Raw genomic sequence first — 17,846 nt, forward strand, 5'->3', positions numbered from 1 at the left:
AGGATCGATTAGATGAACGTTAAAGAAAAGCAGAAGGCTCTTAATTTAATATACATAATTGGATGAAAGATCTTATCGAATGCTTTACTGAAGTCAATAGTGCTAACATTAAAATCATTCCATATCATAAAGTGACATATTGAAATACATTGAGCTAAGTTCGTCAGAACATCTAAACACCGCCTGCCCTTAATAAAATCATGATGTATTGGAGAAACTAACGACTTACAATGACAACAAAGAGATTCATAGCTTATGCTAATTTAGATAAATGGACGATAGTTAGAGATTTCGTACTTCTTGTGACCTGTACAAATAAAAAAGAGGTTAGGATACGAACCACACCACTGAAACTTTCCCATCCCATCTGTAGATTTGTCCTGCTTAAAACTTTCAACATCTTTCTTTGTTCTCTTAATACTTGAGTCGAAAATCATTTCTTATCAATTTTTTGTTGATTTTCGTGTTTTTCAAAAAGTTGTCAGCTAAAAATGACGGAACAATATTTTGAAATAGTTTGATTTCAACATCAATGTTAGTAGCATTTTTTAAAGTTGATATTTTGTATACAAACAAATACAGATTCGATTTTTCAAAGATATTTTGAAGTCAATACCTTCATTTATTTACGTGATATCGAGAATCAAACATCAAATTTTACCAATTTCTTATGAAAAAATTACTATTGGATTTGTATTCAAATTTAACTGAATGTCGATAAAAGATAAGAAAATAGTTGGAAGCCAAAATCAACAATTCTTTAAAATATGTTTAAGTTCTTCGTTCTTTTTTAAGTTTTTATTTTTTATAAGAACACTGTCGATTCGGGTTTTTTTCAAAATCTTACCAGATGTCAAAAACGTTTATCTTCGCTACATAAAATTGTTTTGGAGTCGATATCTTTACTGTTTCTTGAGATATGGGCGACGATGGAAGCTTTCCCGGCATACACACGTCAGAACGTATATACAGTACACACGCATAGACATTAAAAATCTTAAAATCTTTTATTTAGATTCCAGAGACTTTTAAACATCGAGAAATGTTTAAATTTTGTAATCTTGAAATCGGACCGATTACAATAACTTCCTATGGGATGTAAATAAGATAAACATTAAACAAAGTATGGTAAGACTATCGCCTAATGTGTGTTTAGCACTTTTTGAGAAATATGGCTTGAATATTCCATCAAGGCCAGGAGAAAAATCATATTTAATTAATTTAACCGAAGGCCGTTCATAGACTAATAATTGAAGTTCTAAAATTACAAATTATAAATAACTTATAAACTCACTGTGGCGTATACGTACTTTTATTTTTTTCATTCTGCCAAATCACAAACAGCTGCAAGTTCACACTATAAATTATTACAATTTATCAAAAGCTTTGAAATATAGAACAAAGTTGATAACTATAATATGTACTTATGAAATATTAGAAAGACATAGCAATAACGCGCAGTGTGTACGTCCTTCAACTACAAATGCAGTATCTGCAGTTTCTCTCAGAGAAGTATTGAAGACTTAGTGAGACGAAAGTGCTCAAAACTATACATGCCCAATGCGTTAGTTTCATGTGAAAGTGAATCTAAGACGCTCAAAGCTCCTTTTCACGAAGTCTATTCGCATTTGCCGCTCTCAGTTGAATTTCAGTTTGACTATTAGACTATAGAGTATAGACTTCGATTTCAGTATCTGTCAGTTTATTGTTGCAGCAGGTTCGAGTTGCTATTTTAGAGACAGTGGGTTTTTGATAATTTATAGACAAGTTGTTTATTAACTTCGCATTCGATTTTGTTGTTTCTTAAAACTGGTCAAAGAGCTTATCATCAAATAAAGTTGACACCATTATTATTACTTTGTTATCAGATTTGCAATCAGTTATTTAGATTCTAATATTTTTATACTTAGGTACATAGCCATAAAAATAAGACAAAAGTAAATTTACACTTAAATAAATATAATTATCAAGTTGATAGGTGTAATTAACATAAAGAAACCTATCGATGAATTGTTGAATTGGTTTAAATAAATAAAGTACTTCAATAAGTTTATACCTAGTGTAAAGTGAGTGAACCAGACGAAATCATTTTTAATTTGTGTTAAGTCATTTTTGACAAATATAGTGTGTTTATAAATACTGAGGTATAAATTATTGTGAAATAAGAGTGAATTATTTGTAACAATTTTGCATTGTGAATAAAAAGAAGTATCCATCGCACAATATGACTACATTAGCATTCAGCAATGACTCTGACAGTCAAAAGTGAGTTTTGAATAATATTTTTATTTTCACAATTATTAATTTTAAGAAGGTTTTCGAAAATCGCATTTAACTTGTGTGACTAAGAAAAAGAGCGGTAAAGAGAAACAAAACTAAACAGAAAAATAACATAAACTACCGGGTGACGGCCAATGGTTGAATGAGGGCTCATGGGAGGTCATAAAAGCGGTATAAAAAATTACAACGAACACAGCTGTTTCACTATTATGTACATATATGTATAAAGCGAGCTCATGAAGTGAAACATTAATATTGATAAGATACATATTTGATAGGGTTACCATCCATACATATTAATCGCGTTCAACGTAGTTCTATCTTAGAATATACATATGTATTAAAAAAATTAATCTGAGGGAAAGCTGCAATTGAAATTTGTTGCTGTTTTATTTTGGAAATATTGGGCAGATTTTTGACAGGTAGGTTCTGACGACTTAATGGAATTGAAAGTAAGGCATGTTTCTAGTTTATGATTGGCCAGCTGCCAAAAACTGCCTTCCAATTAAAGCAACTTTATTGGAAAGTTTACTAGAAAGTTAGTCAAGAAAAATCTTAAACTATCAAGTCAAGTCCGTTTATTTCAAAATGACAGCTGTTAATTTTTTGTTCATTTGTCTGAAAACTAAGCTTTATTGCTCTGTAATCTATTTGTTTTCTGCACGATTCCTTTTACAGTTTTCTGCAGAAGGGTACTATGTCAAATTATAAAAAAAATACAATAGAAAATACAAATCGTGATGGACTTGTAATTTGCCACAAGAGTGTTTTATAGACCATAATGTTTTTTTCGTAGTTTTCGTTTAGGTTAGTGAATTAAAATTCAAAAATTTAAAATCTATGACACTTTAAAAACTAACTAGCTGTCTTGATCAAAACTAATTTCAAGGAATGCAGTTGACTACAAATTAAGTCCCTTATGTTGCCTGAACTTGCACAATGTAAACTCAAAATTTTATCGGTCAAAGGTAACAGAAAAAAATTGGTTTGCGTGACCTATTATTTTCACTTTTAAAGTAAATGTTCGTATTCTCTTTCATTGTCTTCAATGAGCCTACCAAGTTTTGTTTTCTAACTTTTTTCGGCAACTATCAGCCAATTTTCTGCCCAAAAATATTTGCATAAATACGCAAACTGTATAAATGACTTATTCCAAATAGAAAATCTGCAATTTTCACCTAATTGGAAGAAATTTAAAATCCACATAATAAAGAAAATGTCTTTGAATATGAAATCCTTCAAAAAAATGGTAAATAGGCTTATTTCTAAAAATTGTATTTCAAGAAAATTGACAGGGGACAAATCTACAAATTTTTGACACTTGTCTACAAATCTGTTAATAAAATATTGGACGGCGACAAATTTTTCAGAAATATAAAATGACAATTTTTTCATTGTCATATACTATCAAATTTGACGTGACAATTTAATGACTCTTTGAATTTTAAAATGTTAATTTCAAGCATGTAGAAGTTGGGGTTTTAGAGAGGGTCCAGAGAATAATTCCGTTTTGTGGGATGCCTTAAACGTGCACCAATTCTCAATAAACTATATTCCGCTGCTATTTTCCGATACGAAATTTGTCTTTAAATTGTAGGGCATATAATGATTCTAATCATTATTTATTCTTTGTTTAAAATTTCCTGGCAATTGTGAAAAATACTTGACAACTCATTTTCATGACAATTTAATTATGAAAGGAATATATGACAATTGTCCGGTATTTTAGTACAATTCTACAAAAGCTGTCAAATTGTTTGTGGAACAATTTTAAACAATTATCAACTTTTGAAGTAACAAACGATAATCTGTCAAATGTAGCAATTGTCAATTTTTATGAAACAGCCCCCAGGTATGCACTTCAAGTAAGTGAATTTGTATACATAAGATGACAATCTAAACCTAACAGACAGTTTTGTATGATAAGTAACCATTGCGTTTCCGAATATTTTTGGATGAGAGGCGGGCATCCGAACTTCAATCATAGCCCTCATAATACTCACATTTTCTCCTTTCCTATTTTACTGCAAATTTAGCAACATAATAAGAACAAATGCCAACCTGACTGCAAATTGACGTGCGCCATAGCCTCAAGGTGGCGTTGGAAGTTTTATACACCAAAGTTAAGTTAAAAAAAATTTCAAAAGCCTTAGCCAATAGGTGCTGCCACTATCAATAACAACGATGATAGTTTTATAGGTTGTATTCACAAAGCTGTCTTTTTATTTTGTTTGAATACAAATGTTGACATCTTAAATGAAGCTTATGGTATTTTTTTACATTTATTAACACAATGTTGGCATTACCGCTGAAAAGTTTATAATGGCTGGGTTCAATCTCGTGTTGGATAGGTTGTCTTGGATAGGTGAATTTTAAGACACCTTATTAACCGAGTTGTATACCCAAATTGATATATGTGGCAACAAATAAAAACAACTTTCAGCTGTTAACAAAAAGCAAACAAATATAACCATTTCTAGGTACACAATTATTATAAAACAAAAATGGCTATATACAATTTTAATAATTCACCGGCTTTTTACTAAAAAACATATAAATTTAAAATCAATTTTCCGGTTACTTCAAATTGAACCACATTTTGAGTGAGCTGTTCTGTCAGATACCTTTAGATTTCTTTTTTGGCATCCCAGCCAATCATTTGTTCTTTTACACCTAATAAACTAACAATAAGGTACCCGAATAACCTATCTATCAGCCAATAACAGACTCAGAGGCCTGATTATGAGGTTCACGGCGGCGGCCGGCGTATCGTTTTCAATTCGACCTTTCAAATTCGACTTGCATCGTTTTTCATTATTAACGAATTCGCGTCGAATCGAAAACAGTTCTTCCTATATTCCAGTGATTTGACACGTTTGGTTTGACTTTCTTTTCTATATTCCAGTGATTCGACAGCTTTCCACAAATTTTGTTTTGTTTCGATTGAATTTATGAAATTTGCGGTGATTTATTCAAAATTTTATATTTTATTTTGGATTGTGGATAAATTATAAGAAAATTAAAATAAAGCTAACTCACATTTTATATAATTACAATCAAGAAAAAATCCACGAAATCGAACAGTGAATAATAATAAACACTGTTTCGCCTGTAAATCCGCCAAAAAAAACTGTCGGATTTTAACTCGCTGACAAACATTATGGCATTTCAAATTCGCTTTCCAATTTCTTAATTGGTCGAATTCAAAGCGAAGATTCGCCGAGAATCCCATTATCAGGCCCCAGCATTATTCAAAATAAATTATGCCTGCCATCGCGTTCAGTGGTCTGTTTTTTTTTTCAACAATTTCTAACTGTTATTGTTTAGTCAAAAAAGCTGTTCAAGCGTTATTGGTCGCATTCACAAAGCTAGTGGCTATGTAGTCAAGTTATTCTGATTGGCTAAATCTAACTTCCAAAGTAGTTGAAATTTCCCCTCCGATGTAGTGTAAAAATTTCGACTACAAAGCTAGTGCACACTGATTTGATTCAAAATGAAATGAATCTTTCGGTATTCAAATGACGACTTAATGGAATTGAAAGTAAGGCATGTTTCTAGTTTATGATTGGCCAGCTGCCAAAAACTGCCTTCCAATTAAAGCAACTCTATTGGAAAGTTTACTAGAAAGTTAGTCAAGAAAAATCTTAAACTATCAAGTCAAGTCCGTTTATTTCAAAATGACAGCTGTTAATTTTTTGTTAATTTGTCTGAAAACTAAGCTTTATTGCTCTGTAATCTATTAATTTGTTTTCTGCAGAAGGGTACTATGTCAAATTATAAAAAAAATACAATACAAAATACAAATCGTGATGGACTTGTAATTTGCAACAAGAGTGTTTTAGAGACCATAATGTTTTTTTCGTAGTTTTCGTTTAGGTTAGTGAATTGAAATTCTAAAATTTAAAATCTATGACACTTTAAAAACTAACTAGCTGTCTTGATCAAAACTAATTTCAAGGAATGCAGTTGACTACAAATTAAGTCCCTTATGTTGCCTGAACTTGCACAATGTAAACTCAAAATTTTATCGGTCAAAAGTAACAGAAAAAAATTGGTTTGCGTGACCTATTATTTTCACTTTTAAAGTAAATGTTCGTATTCGCTTTCATTGTCTTTAATGAGCCTACCAAGTTTTGTTTTCTAACTTTTTTCGGCAACTATCAGCCGATTTTCTGCTCAAAAATATTTGCATAAATACTCAAACTGTATAAATGACTTATTCCAAATAGAAAATCGGCAATTGTCACCTAATTGGAAGAAATTTAAAAACCACATAATAAAGAAAATGTCCTTGAATATGAAAACCTTCAAAAAAAATGTTAAATAGGCTTATTTCTAAAAATTGTATTTCATAAAAATTGACAGGGGACAAATCTACAAACTTTTGACACTTGTCTTACAAATCTGTAAATAAAATATTGGACGGCGAAAAATTTTTCAGAAATATAAAATGGTAATTTTTTCTTTGTCATATACTATCAAATTTGACGTGACAATTTAATGACTCTTTGAATTTTAAAATGTTAATTTCAATCATATAGAAGTTGGGGTTTTAGAGAGGGTCCAGAGAATAATTCCGTTTTGTGGGATGCCTTAAACGTGCACCAATTTTCAATAAACAATGTCAATTTGTATACATAAAATGACAATCTAAACCTAATAGATAGTTCCGTTTCCGAATTTCAATCATAGCAATCAAATTTCCTCCACTGCTATTTTACTGCAAATTTATCAACATAATAAAAACAAATGTCAACCTGACCGCAAATTAACGTTCGCTGTAGCCTCAAGGTGGCGTTGGAAGTTTTATACACTAAAGTTAAGTTAAAAAAAACGAATGTCGCCTTAGCCAATAGGTGCCGCCACTATAAAAACCGACGATGATAGTTTTATTCACAAAGCTGTCTTTTACTTTTATTAATTCAATTGTTGACATGTTTAAATGGAGCTTATGCAGTTTTCTTTCTTTTATTAACACAATTTTGGCATTACTGCTGGAAGTTTTACAATAGCTGCTTTTAATCTCGTGTTGGATAGGTTGTCGTGGATAGGTGAATTTTAAGACACCTTATTAACCGAGTTGTATACCTAAATTGAGATATGTGGCAACAAATAAAAACAACTTTCAGCTGTTAACAAAAAGCAAACAAATATTAATATTTCTAGGTCCACAATTATTATAAAACAAAAATGTCTATATACAATTTTAATAATTCACCGGCTTTTTACTAAAAAACATATACATAAATTTAAAATCAATTTTCCGGTTCCTTCAAATTGAACTACATTTTGAGTAAGCTGTTCTGTCAGATACCTTTAGATTTCTTTTTTGGCATCCCAGCTGTTTTGGATCATTTGTTCTTTTACACCTAAAACACTAACAAAAAGGTACCCGAATAACCTATCTGTCAGCCAATAACAAATTTATTTCATTTTCAATTCGACCTTTCAAATTCGTCTTGCTTCGTTTTTCATTATTAACGAATTCGCGTCGAATCGAAAACAGTTCTTTCTATATTCCAGCGATTTGATACTTTTGGTTTGACTTTCTTTTCTATATTAAAGTGATTTGACAGCTTTCCATACATTTTATTTTGTATTGATTGAATTTATGAAATTTGCGGTGATTTATTAAAAATTTTATATTTTTTTTTGAATTGTGGATAAATTAAAATAAAAATAAAATAAAGCTAACTCACATTTTTATATAATTACAGTCAAGAAAGAATCCACGAAATCGAACAGTGAATAATAATAAACACTGTTTCGCCTGTAAATCCGCCAAAAAAAACTGTCGGATTTCAACTCGCTGACAAACATTATGGCATTTCAAATTCGCCTTCCAATTTCTTAATTGGTCGAATTCAAAGCGAAGATTCGCCGAGAATCCCATGCCTGCCATCGCGTTCAGTGGTCTGTTTTTTTCGAACAATTTCTAACTGTTGTTGTTATGTCAAAAAAGTTGTTCAAGCGTTATTGGTCGCATTCACAAAGCTAGTGGCTATGTAGTCAAATTATTCTGATTGGCTAACTCTAACTACAGAAGTTAGTGAGTTAGCTAGTACACACTGATGTGATTCAAATTGAAATGAATCTTTCGGTATTTAAATACAAATATAAATCAATCATATTATATCTTATATGTATTTGGTTTCATTGAATTTAAAAAGAAAAGAAAAAACTATATAAAGTTCCGAAAACACAAATGTTTCTTATTTTTTTTTTTTTTTTTTTTTTTTTTTATAATAAGCAGGCACTCAAGGGGTTATTAGTACCCTTTATATGTTTATATTTAAACACAGTGCGAGCGTTAGGAAAATAGGGAAGGATTTAAGAGGAGATACCGGTGCACATTGGTCTTAAAGTTCTGAACATCAAAATGGGAGGGAAAAACAGAGTTGGCCAAAGCATTCCACATTCTCGATGTGCGATTTAAGAAAGAATCTCTGTACTTAACAGTACGCCCGAAATTGAGCTCAAGGGTAAACTGATGAGCATTCCTAGAAGTGCGAGTATTACGGCTGAATTGTTTAAGGGGTGGAATGCAACTGGCTAATTCGACAGAACATTGTTTGTAAAAATATCTATAAAATAACGAGAGGCATGAAACATTGCGACGGTGTTCTAGCGATGTAAATGTTTCGATTATAGTTCTGTCGCCTATCATTTTTAAAGCCCTTTTTTGAATTCTATCCAAGAGATTTAAATTTGTTTTGGGGGCACCTGCCCAGATATGAGAATTATATTCAAGCTTTGGACGGATAAAAGCTTTGTAGATTATAGCCAGATCAGAAGGGGTGAAAAATTTCTTGCATCTTCGGAGAAATCCTAAGCATCTGGCAGCATTTTTGGCGATATCGAATATGTGATCATTCCATAAGAGGTGATCTGTGATATTCATACCAAGTACTGAAAGTTGATTAGTTTCCTGGATGCAAGTGCCGCACATGGATAGCGGCATCGGGGGTGGGTTACGCTTTAACGACAGGAGACAGCATTGAGTTTTGGAAGCATTAAATTCTACACGGTTTTTGATTCCCCATTGGACAATGCTGTCAAGATCAGAATTTAATGAGCTTATCATACGCTGCCGTTGAAGTTCCACATCCGAAGGACAAGGATGTGAATCTATAAACGAGTATGAAAAGCTGAGGGTACTGTCGTCGGCGAAACAGGTTAATGGATTAGAAGTGGTAGACATAAGATCATTTATGAATATAAGAAAGAGTGTCGGAGACAAAACGGAGCCCTGGGGAACACCAGCATTTATTTTAAGAATTTCAGACTTGTAACCATCCAATACAACTTGTATTGAACGGTTAGAAAGGTAATTTCTAATCCAACGAAGAAGAGATTCATCAATACCAAAAGCACGCATTTTCGATAAGAGAGCTTGGTGCCAAACTCTATCAAATGCTTTTGAAATATCAAGTGCAATAATCTTACTTTCTCCAAAACGATGTAAAGATTTGTTCCACTGTTCGGTGAGATGGACCATGAGATCACCAGTGGACCTATTGCTACGAAAACCATACTGTCGGTCATTAAGAAGCTTCCGTTCTTCGAGATATTTCTTGAGCTGATAATTAATCAGCGTTTCCATGACCTTGGAAAGAAGGGACGTAAGTGCTATTGGACGATAGTTAGAGGGAGAGGAGGATTCGCCTTTTTTAGGGACAGGCTGGACAAATGCTATTTTCCATCCGCTCGGAAAAAGACCTGTAGAGTAGGAAAGATGGAAAAGTTTACGCAGTGGTTTTGCCAGCGATGAAGAACACCTCTTCAGAACAATTGGGGAGATACTATCCGGGCCAGCGGATTTGTGTATGTCAAGGTCTTTCAGTACTCTTGCAACTGCACGAGTGCGAAAGAAGATTCGTCCCATTGAATCATTTACGCTCTCAAGAACAGGAGGACTCATGACACTTTCCGGTAGCGTCGAATTAACAGCAAACTGTGCTGCAAGCAAATTGGCTTTATCAATCGAGCTTACATAGGGAGTGTCATTGTGGACGAGCGTTGGAACCGAGGACGACGTGGTGTTTCGTACGTTTTTTACAAATGACCAGAAATTTTTACTACCTTTGGGACATTGTAGTATTTTTTGCCTTAATTTCTGATCATGCAAAAATTTGGTTCGACGAATATGACCATTACATGTCTTCCTAGCTTGTTTGAACTTATTCCGGTTTTCCTCGGTCGGGTTGGCTTTGTAACAACGGAAACTTACATCTCTGATCCTAATAACCTCTTTACAGCTCGAATCAAACCATGAGTTCTCTTTGGGTTTGATAGATTTTACCCTGTTCGGGATAAAATTTCTCATTCCACAAAGAATTAAATTTGTAACCATATCTGCGCTGGAATCCACGTCACTATCGAGGAAGCATAGTGACCAGTTAAAGTTCCTGAAGAATTCATTGAGACCGTCCCAGTTGGCTTTCTCATATTGCCAAACGGTTCTCATAGGAGTTTTTTCTTTAACTGGGTTTTTTCGACATGAGAATTTTGCAGATATGATACAATGGTCTGATGTGCCTAGAGGCGGTAATACACTAATTGTGTATTTATTAGGGTCAGAGGTAAGAAACAAGTCTAGGGTGTTGGCGGATTGACCTGCAACGTCAGGGATTCGAGTTGGCTCATCGACAAGCTGGGTTAATTGATTTAACTCAGCAAAGATCTCAACATACCTTCCTTCCGGTGTTGACTGACCAGAATAACGAAGCCAAGAAGAATTGTGTACATTGAAATCGCCCGCAATGACAATTTCAGTGTGAGGATAATGGGCAACAATTCTTTGAATGGAGTCAGACAGAGCATCAAATTCGTTAAAAGTTGAATTTCTGTCCAGATTTGGACTTCAATATAAAAAACATGTGTGGATGATGTGTTTATTTACCGTGAATTTTAACCACATGAAGTTAAAGTTTGTGTTGGAGCACAAACCATATTGTGGCTGGAGTTGGTATGCAACATCATTTCTTATATATACGGCTAGTCCATGATGAGGAAAAAATAATGGCACTAAGTTATACCCATTTAGATTGAATTCCGAATGATCGGAATCTTCACCTATTTGAGTTTCACTCAATGCCAAAACAGCTGGCCTGTTTGATGCAATGTGGACATATGTGGCATAGGAATTCTTTCTTAAACCACGAATGTTACTAAAGTCCACCCTGAATTCACTCAACATTTTAATGTATAAAACTTGTAAAACAACAAATTCGGACAATTACCTATAGTAAATGTAGTATCTAGAATCCAATTTGAACTTTTCAATAACAGACTTTCACTAGTGTTATGCCTTAGTGAAAATCTGCATATCGATCCGCCCCTGGTTAACTAGATATCACATGTACTAATCTATCCGAAGACATACCAACTCAATCCATATATACACTGCATAGCAATAAAAAGAACCGTATGCAATGTCTACATCGATTGTGATAATATGCCTGTGTTGGGTGGAGGGAAAGGAGAGAAGGGATTACCCATTACACTGTGTTTATCACTTTTGCCATTTCATTGCTTATTTATTAATTATATACGCAATGTTGAAGGTAGGTAGGTATTGTTTTGTTGTTTTTTTTTTTTGTTTTTCCTTTTGTAATAAAAACACTGAACACTGAGTACATGCACTTGATAATGGAATTAACACGGCGACGAATTTATTTTAATTATTTTTATTTAATAGATTTAAAAGAAAGTATATAAGGGATGGACTATTATTGTTTTTAATTTTTTTTTACTGGTTTGGGTTATTGAATTAGATTTAACAGACAACAAAATGCACATAAAGTAGACAATGCAATGGGAACAAGACTCTCAAGACGCGTGCGTTGCGGGTGGGATGCAGATCGGCACTCTTATATGTTTGTATTTGTCATTAATATGACAGTTCCGGATTGACTAGCTTTGTAGTGTAATTATGCATTTACAAAGCTGGTTGAATTTTGACCACGTAGCAACTAGCTTTGTGAATGCGCCCATTGTTACGAATTTGTAAGAATAATTTAGGAAAGACAATTTTTAAAACATTTGATCTGTCAAACAATACCAAACAAAATATTTATATAAATTTAAATTGCAAAATACATAACTAAAAAATAATTGAAGCTTGTCTTCACTAAAATTTTAATATGAATTGATAAAGAAAAGTAAAACAGCAGGTCTTGAATCAAATATTTAGTTTTATTTTTAAAAAATAGATGAAAATAAAAGAGATATGTATATCAACGAAAAACATTGGTTAATTTTTTCTTTTTTTTTTAATCTAAATGTTCATTAAGATAGCCAAAAATACACCTATCCAACACTTACTAATTGTAAATCTTAATATTTTGGAACAAAATAGTTAGAGGTTGTTAAAGCGTCTGCTATTGTTAAAAAAAAAAACAGTGAAACCCGGATAAGTTCTTCGTCTTAAATACATCGACTTAAAATATCTTCCTCTGGGTAAATTATGAAAAACATTTTTAAACCGAACGTTTTTTCTCGATTTCAGTAACAACAATGGAAGCATTTTCAATGACAAAACTATTTTTCGAGATTTTAAAATTGGACCGCTTACAATTTATAGAAATAAGTCAACATTTTGTTATAAACGAATGAGTGTCATTTTAGAGGGAGAAGATTTTTTACGTCTTAAGGTAAGTACAAAATAAAGTAATCTGTCTAAAATGGGTTAATTTTAAAGCTTACTGTACTCGGAAAATGTGCTTGACTCTTCAAAGTTGTGTGAAAAGGGCTTGTAACTGCTCAAATAATTTATCTCAAGACACGATGTGTTATGTAAATAGAGTCTTGCCTACAATCTATTACAATGATCCTTATTGGCAGTTTTTGATACAAGTTTCTACGTTCGAAGGAAGCGTAAGGCCTTGAAGCTGTTGTCGAAACAAAAACGTCATTTTAAAATTTATAATCTTACTAAACATTTCAAAGGGCTTTATGAAAAATCTACTTAAAGACATTGTAAAGCTTTATTTTACTCAAGGTTCTGATTTTTTACACAGCATCGAATATGGAACTATATGGAATCACACCCAGATTTCCAACATGATCAAGAAACACCATCCCTGGATCGCCAACGACAATTGGCCAATAAACGGACAGCACGCATCTGGAGTCAAAGTTTCTTCACTTTAAACGATGTAAGTCAGTGCAAAAAAAAGGTATTTGGATGATACAAAATTAATTTGTCCTCCTGCAGTTCATTAGTAATCCAAGACTTTCGTACGCCTTCACTCAAGCCTTGTTCTCCTACGATTTTAGCCTAGCCATTAAGTACTCCCTCTCAATTGGAATGTTCTCGAGTGTTATATTATCTCTGGGAACAGACCGTTTGCACAAATATACCGAGATGGTCACGGAAGGCAAGATCGGTGGGGCTTTTGCCTTAACAGAGATTTCACATGGAACAAATGCTCGTGGCATGCGCACTCAAGCCACTTATGACCGAAAGACTGAAGAATTTATTTTGAACACTCCTGACTTTGAGGCGGCCAAGTGTTGGGTGGGTAATCTTGGCAAGACGTGTACTCATGCGATTGTCTATGCTCAGTTGTATGTGCCCGAGGGAAGCTATCAGGGTTTGAATGCTTTTCTGGTGCCAATTCGGGATCCACAAACTTTATTAGCGTTTCCTGGAGTCACTGTGGGTGACTTGGGTGAAAAAGTTGGACTAAATGGCATCGATAATGGGTAACGTTTTAGTTTGATATTTAAACTTGTTTTCTTATTAAATTTTATCTAAACATTTGTGTAGATTTGTGATGTTCAGTAATTATCACATTCCGAAGGAGAACCTTCTATCTAGAACTGGTGATGTGGATGCAGAAGGAAACTTTACGAGCAAAATCAAGGATAGCCGAAAGAGATTAGGGGCTTCATTGGGAGCCTTATCAGCAGGAAGAGTCAGCATTTGCTGTAAGATATAAGTTAAGTTTCCATAAAAAATCAATACTAATTTTTGAATGGTCTCTCTTCAGCCCTAGCCTATATAGCTCTGGGCCAAGCTGTCACAATAGCTGGAAGATACTCAGCCTGTCGAAAGCAATTCGGGCCTGATGGCAGTTCCGAAGAATGGCCAGTAATAGAATACCAATCCCAGCAATACCGCATTCTACCGTATCTTGCTACAGCCTACGCCCTGAGAGTCTTCTCCCTTTGGCTAGGGAACGAAAGTAATGGCCTTCAGGTCAAAACTTTCATGGGTGAAGATGTCTCGGCTCAGGGAATGGAATTACATGGCCTATCATCGGCTGCAAAGCCCGTCTGCACTTGGGTAGCACGTGATGGTATTCAAGAGTGCCGGGAAGCTTGTGGGGGGCATGGTTATTTGAAATCAACCAAAATTGGTGATCTTAGGAATGACAATGATGCTAATTGTACTTACGAGGGGGAAAACAACACATTGATTCAACAAGCTTCGAATTGGTTGATATCAATTCGTCGAGGGGAGAATAATTTTGAGGAATCATCACCAATGGGTTCGATAAGCTTTCTTAAGGATATGGATTCAATTTTGAACAGCAAAGCAGAATTTAAGACCGCCGAAGAAGCCTTAAATGAAGATAGTAAGAGGACAAAAGAAGGACGACAGAAAATGATTGTTTATTTTGTGTGTGTTTTTTTGTAGATCTTCTTCATACTCTAAACTGGTTGTGTGCCTTTCAGCTAGATGTCACTGTCAAAAAAGTTGAAGAACTGCATAAAAGTGGATCGAGTGCGTTTGAAGTTCGGAATAACTCACAAGTGTTCACAGCAAGCAACTTATCAATTATATACGCTCAGGTAAGCATAAACCATTACAGGTGTGACTTTTTTTAATTTATGTCAAAATATTATAAGGACGAAAATTGGTAAGAAATCATAGGTTAAATTATTGATTTCGGCAAGCTAGCAAATGTTTTTGTTTCGTTGGTTGGAAATTAATTTTAAGGATAAAGATTTTTAGTTAGCACACTAGAACAAATGAAAGCTGTCAGTTTGACTGGACTTAATGTTCAGATCAAAATCCGAATTTAGTGGAAAAAATAATCACTTAAAAATAAAACTCTACTACGAAGCAAATATTTGCGGTTTCCTTAGAAGTAGTAGTACCTAAAATTAATTTGCTTGTTTTGTATGGGTTTCTCGGGTTTGGTATTATAATTTTTTATTTTTAAATTAAATTTCGATGAATTTTAGGTACTACAAATTTCATATCCCACATCAAAACATCGATTCTTCCTTTTTCGGGTTTTGCACTAATACTAATACAATTATTCAAAAAATATATAAATGGAAGTTTGACAGCTAAGTCGCACTCGCTAAAATGTATACCAAGTTACACTAAAACTATTCTAATCGTGTTCCATGAGCCACAAAAAAAAAACTTTTGACGGAAACCAAAATTTACTCATGGAAACCCTCATGAATTGGGCCAGGATTAGGCGATATAAAGGACTTGAAAGTAAAGAATTGTCTTCCAATTAAGGCAACTTTATTGGCCAGTTGACTCGAAAGTTAGTCAAGAAAAATCTCCCTAACTATCAAGTCAATTCAACGTATGTCAAAATGACAGCTAATCATGGTTTATATTTTCAACTGAGAGCTGAACTTTATTAACCTGTGATTTATTTATTTTCTACTCAATTTTATTTGATGTTTTATGTTAAAGGGTTATTTGTCAAATTGGAACAGGAATAAGTAATATTTCCTTAAAATACAAAATTCGAGATGGAATTGTAGCTTGCCTGAGAGGTGTTTGTAGATAATTAAGTTTTTGCACGGTTAACTGAAGGTAGAGCTTGGTGAAGTTCGTGTTAAAGTTTATGACACTTGCAAAACTTCCAAATTTCCATTCAAAGAACGCAGCAAATGAAGTCCCTTATGTTGTCTGAACCTGCCCATTTACCCCTAGAAAACCCCATAAGAAACGAGAAAACAATGGCTGCGTTTAATGTTGTGTTAGGCCCTCCAGGATAGGTAAATTATGGTCTATTGGATACCTTATCGAATGAGTTGGACAGCTAAATTGAAATAGCTGTTATAAAGTAAAACTGTTAAAGAGACAAACATCTAAGGTTTCGTGTTCCAACAATTTCTAAAACAAAATGTTAAATGTATAATTCTAATAATTCTACGGCATTTGGATTTCGTTGTTGAAAGTCCAGCTGTTTTGAATCAGCTGTTCGCGTACACGTAAAACACAAACAAAAAGGTATCCGCATAATCATTCTATGTGAGATTGAACGCATCCAATCACATACAAAACTCAGTCGTGTTCCATTGGCTATGAAACCAAATCAATTTTGTTTTAATTTTCATCGAAATCTACCAATGAAAAAAGATTTGGCTACGTTTTTTCTTACTCGCAATGAAGTTTTCTAGTGTTCAAAATATTTAACCATTTGACAAATAAATTTATTTTAATTTGTATATTCTAGCGGACAATCTACTATGTTTTCTACAAATTTGTGAAAGAACTACCAGCAGGTCCTGAGAAAGAAGTCCTTAGAAAATTGCTCTCACTTTACGGAGCTAATTTAATTCTAAAACATGTGGGGTTATTATACCAAGTGAGATACCTAAATTATTTTAACAACTATATATTTATATGTTTTCAAAAACTCTCTTATTTCATAGGGAAATTACTTGTGTGATCTAAATCAGCCAGAATTATACCAAAAAGGTATTATATCCTTATTACCAGTTTTGAAAGACGAAGCAATAAGTTTGATTGATGCCATAGCACCAAGTGATTTTTGTTTAAATTCACCGCTTGGAATGAGTGATGGAAATGTAAATAATTTAAAAAATATTATAGTTTAAGGAAATCTTAAATACAATTATTTTCATATTCTTAATTCTAGATTTACCTTCATCTCCAAAGATCCATTATGCAAGGTCCTGCTGTCTTGGAACGTCCTGAATGGTGGCAAGAAGTAACCTATAAACAATTTTTGAAGTCAAAAATTTAGAACAAAATGTTTTGAATGGGTTTTATGGGAAAATATTTTTAAACTTAGTTTCTTACATAATTAAGTTAGGGGTGAAATCGGAATCGTCCGGAGGAAGAGAACGTATTGATTGATTTTCAAGAACTTATAGTAATCAATTTCTGATCAAAAAAAATATATGTAGTTTCAAAAAAGTACATTAGACGATCGCATCCCAGTATTTCAGAGGTGGTTTGAAATGAATTACTAAGCACAATTTATTTTTGTGGTAAAATTAAGTTAGCACTATTGTGAACAAAATAATAACGAATGTATTTTATACTTCAGAGGTGATAAGTTAAAAAAATTATACAAATAAATGCATTGTTTTTTGTTGTTAATATTTTTATGTTGGTTTCCTTAATATCTGCCCTTACGATAAATCTACCACAATTTTACAAAATTACCTTAGCAATTAACTTCGATTTTAAAATTATTTATGTTTTTTTTACAAATATCTTGAGGAGAACTAGAAAATGTAGGGTTCTCAAGACCAATTAAAAAAGCTTTAAAATAACACTATCAATGGAGTTATACATTCCTAATGATACTTTAAATATAATTTCTTGCATATGA

General features: G+C 33.2%; 1 protein-coding gene and 1 long non-coding RNA gene across 3 annotated transcripts; one reads left to right on the forward strand and one right to left on the reverse strand.

Annotated features, from left to right (window-relative positions):
* Positions 1-847: 847 nt before the first annotated feature.
* On the reverse strand, positions 848-1,593 carry LOC129954233 (uncharacterized). The gene is made up of 2 exons (XR_008782667.1): positions 1,311-1,593; positions 848-1,089 (listed from the first exon to the last, which is right to left on the reverse strand). It is a non-coding gene; the product is annotated as an uncharacterized LOC129954233 (long non-coding RNA).
* Positions 1,594-1,679: 86 nt separating this feature from the next.
* LOC129954232 (peroxisomal acyl-coenzyme A oxidase 3) lies at positions 1,680-17,613 on the forward strand. 2 transcript variants are annotated; one of them, XM_056068007.1, is made up of 10 exons: positions 1,680-1,812; positions 12,791-12,935; positions 13,302-13,439; positions 13,499-13,989; positions 14,054-14,214; positions 14,277-14,864; positions 14,927-15,081; positions 16,719-16,850; positions 16,918-17,073; positions 17,145-17,613. In XM_056068007.1, exons 2-10 carry the CDS (start codon positions 12,894-12,896, stop codon positions 17,250-17,252), a joined length of 1,971 nt encoding a protein of 656 aa, XP_055923982.1. In that variant the 5' UTR covers positions 1,680-1,812; positions 12,791-12,893; the 3' UTR covers positions 17,253-17,613. The 2 variants fall into 2 exon arrangements, with proteins under 2 accessions (XP_055923982.1, XP_055923980.1); XM_056068005.1 differs by having other exon boundaries at positions 1,717-2,265.
* Positions 17,614-17,846: the final 233 nt, after the last annotated feature.

Source organism: Eupeodes corollae, chromosome 1, assembly GCF_945859685.1.
Source record: "Eupeodes corollae chromosome 1, idEupCoro1.1, whole genome shotgun sequence".
Classification (NCBI taxonomy): domain Eukaryota; kingdom Metazoa; phylum Arthropoda; class Insecta; order Diptera; family Syrphidae; genus Eupeodes; species Eupeodes corollae.

Excerpts from the sequence above, each read along its gene's own strand:
- LOC129954232 (XM_056068005.1), top strand. The coding sequence starts at position 2,225 with ATGACTACATTAGCATTCAGCAATGACTCTGACAGTCAAAA. Across the intron at positions 12,936-13,301 it reads AAGATTTTTTACGTCTTAAG|CATCGAATATGGAACTATAT; the intron begins GTAAGTACAAAA and ends TTTTTTACACAG. Across the intron at positions 17,074-17,144 it reads TTGGAATGAGTGATGGAAAT|ATTTACCTTCATCTCCAAAG; the intron begins GTAAATAATTTA and ends TCTTAATTCTAG.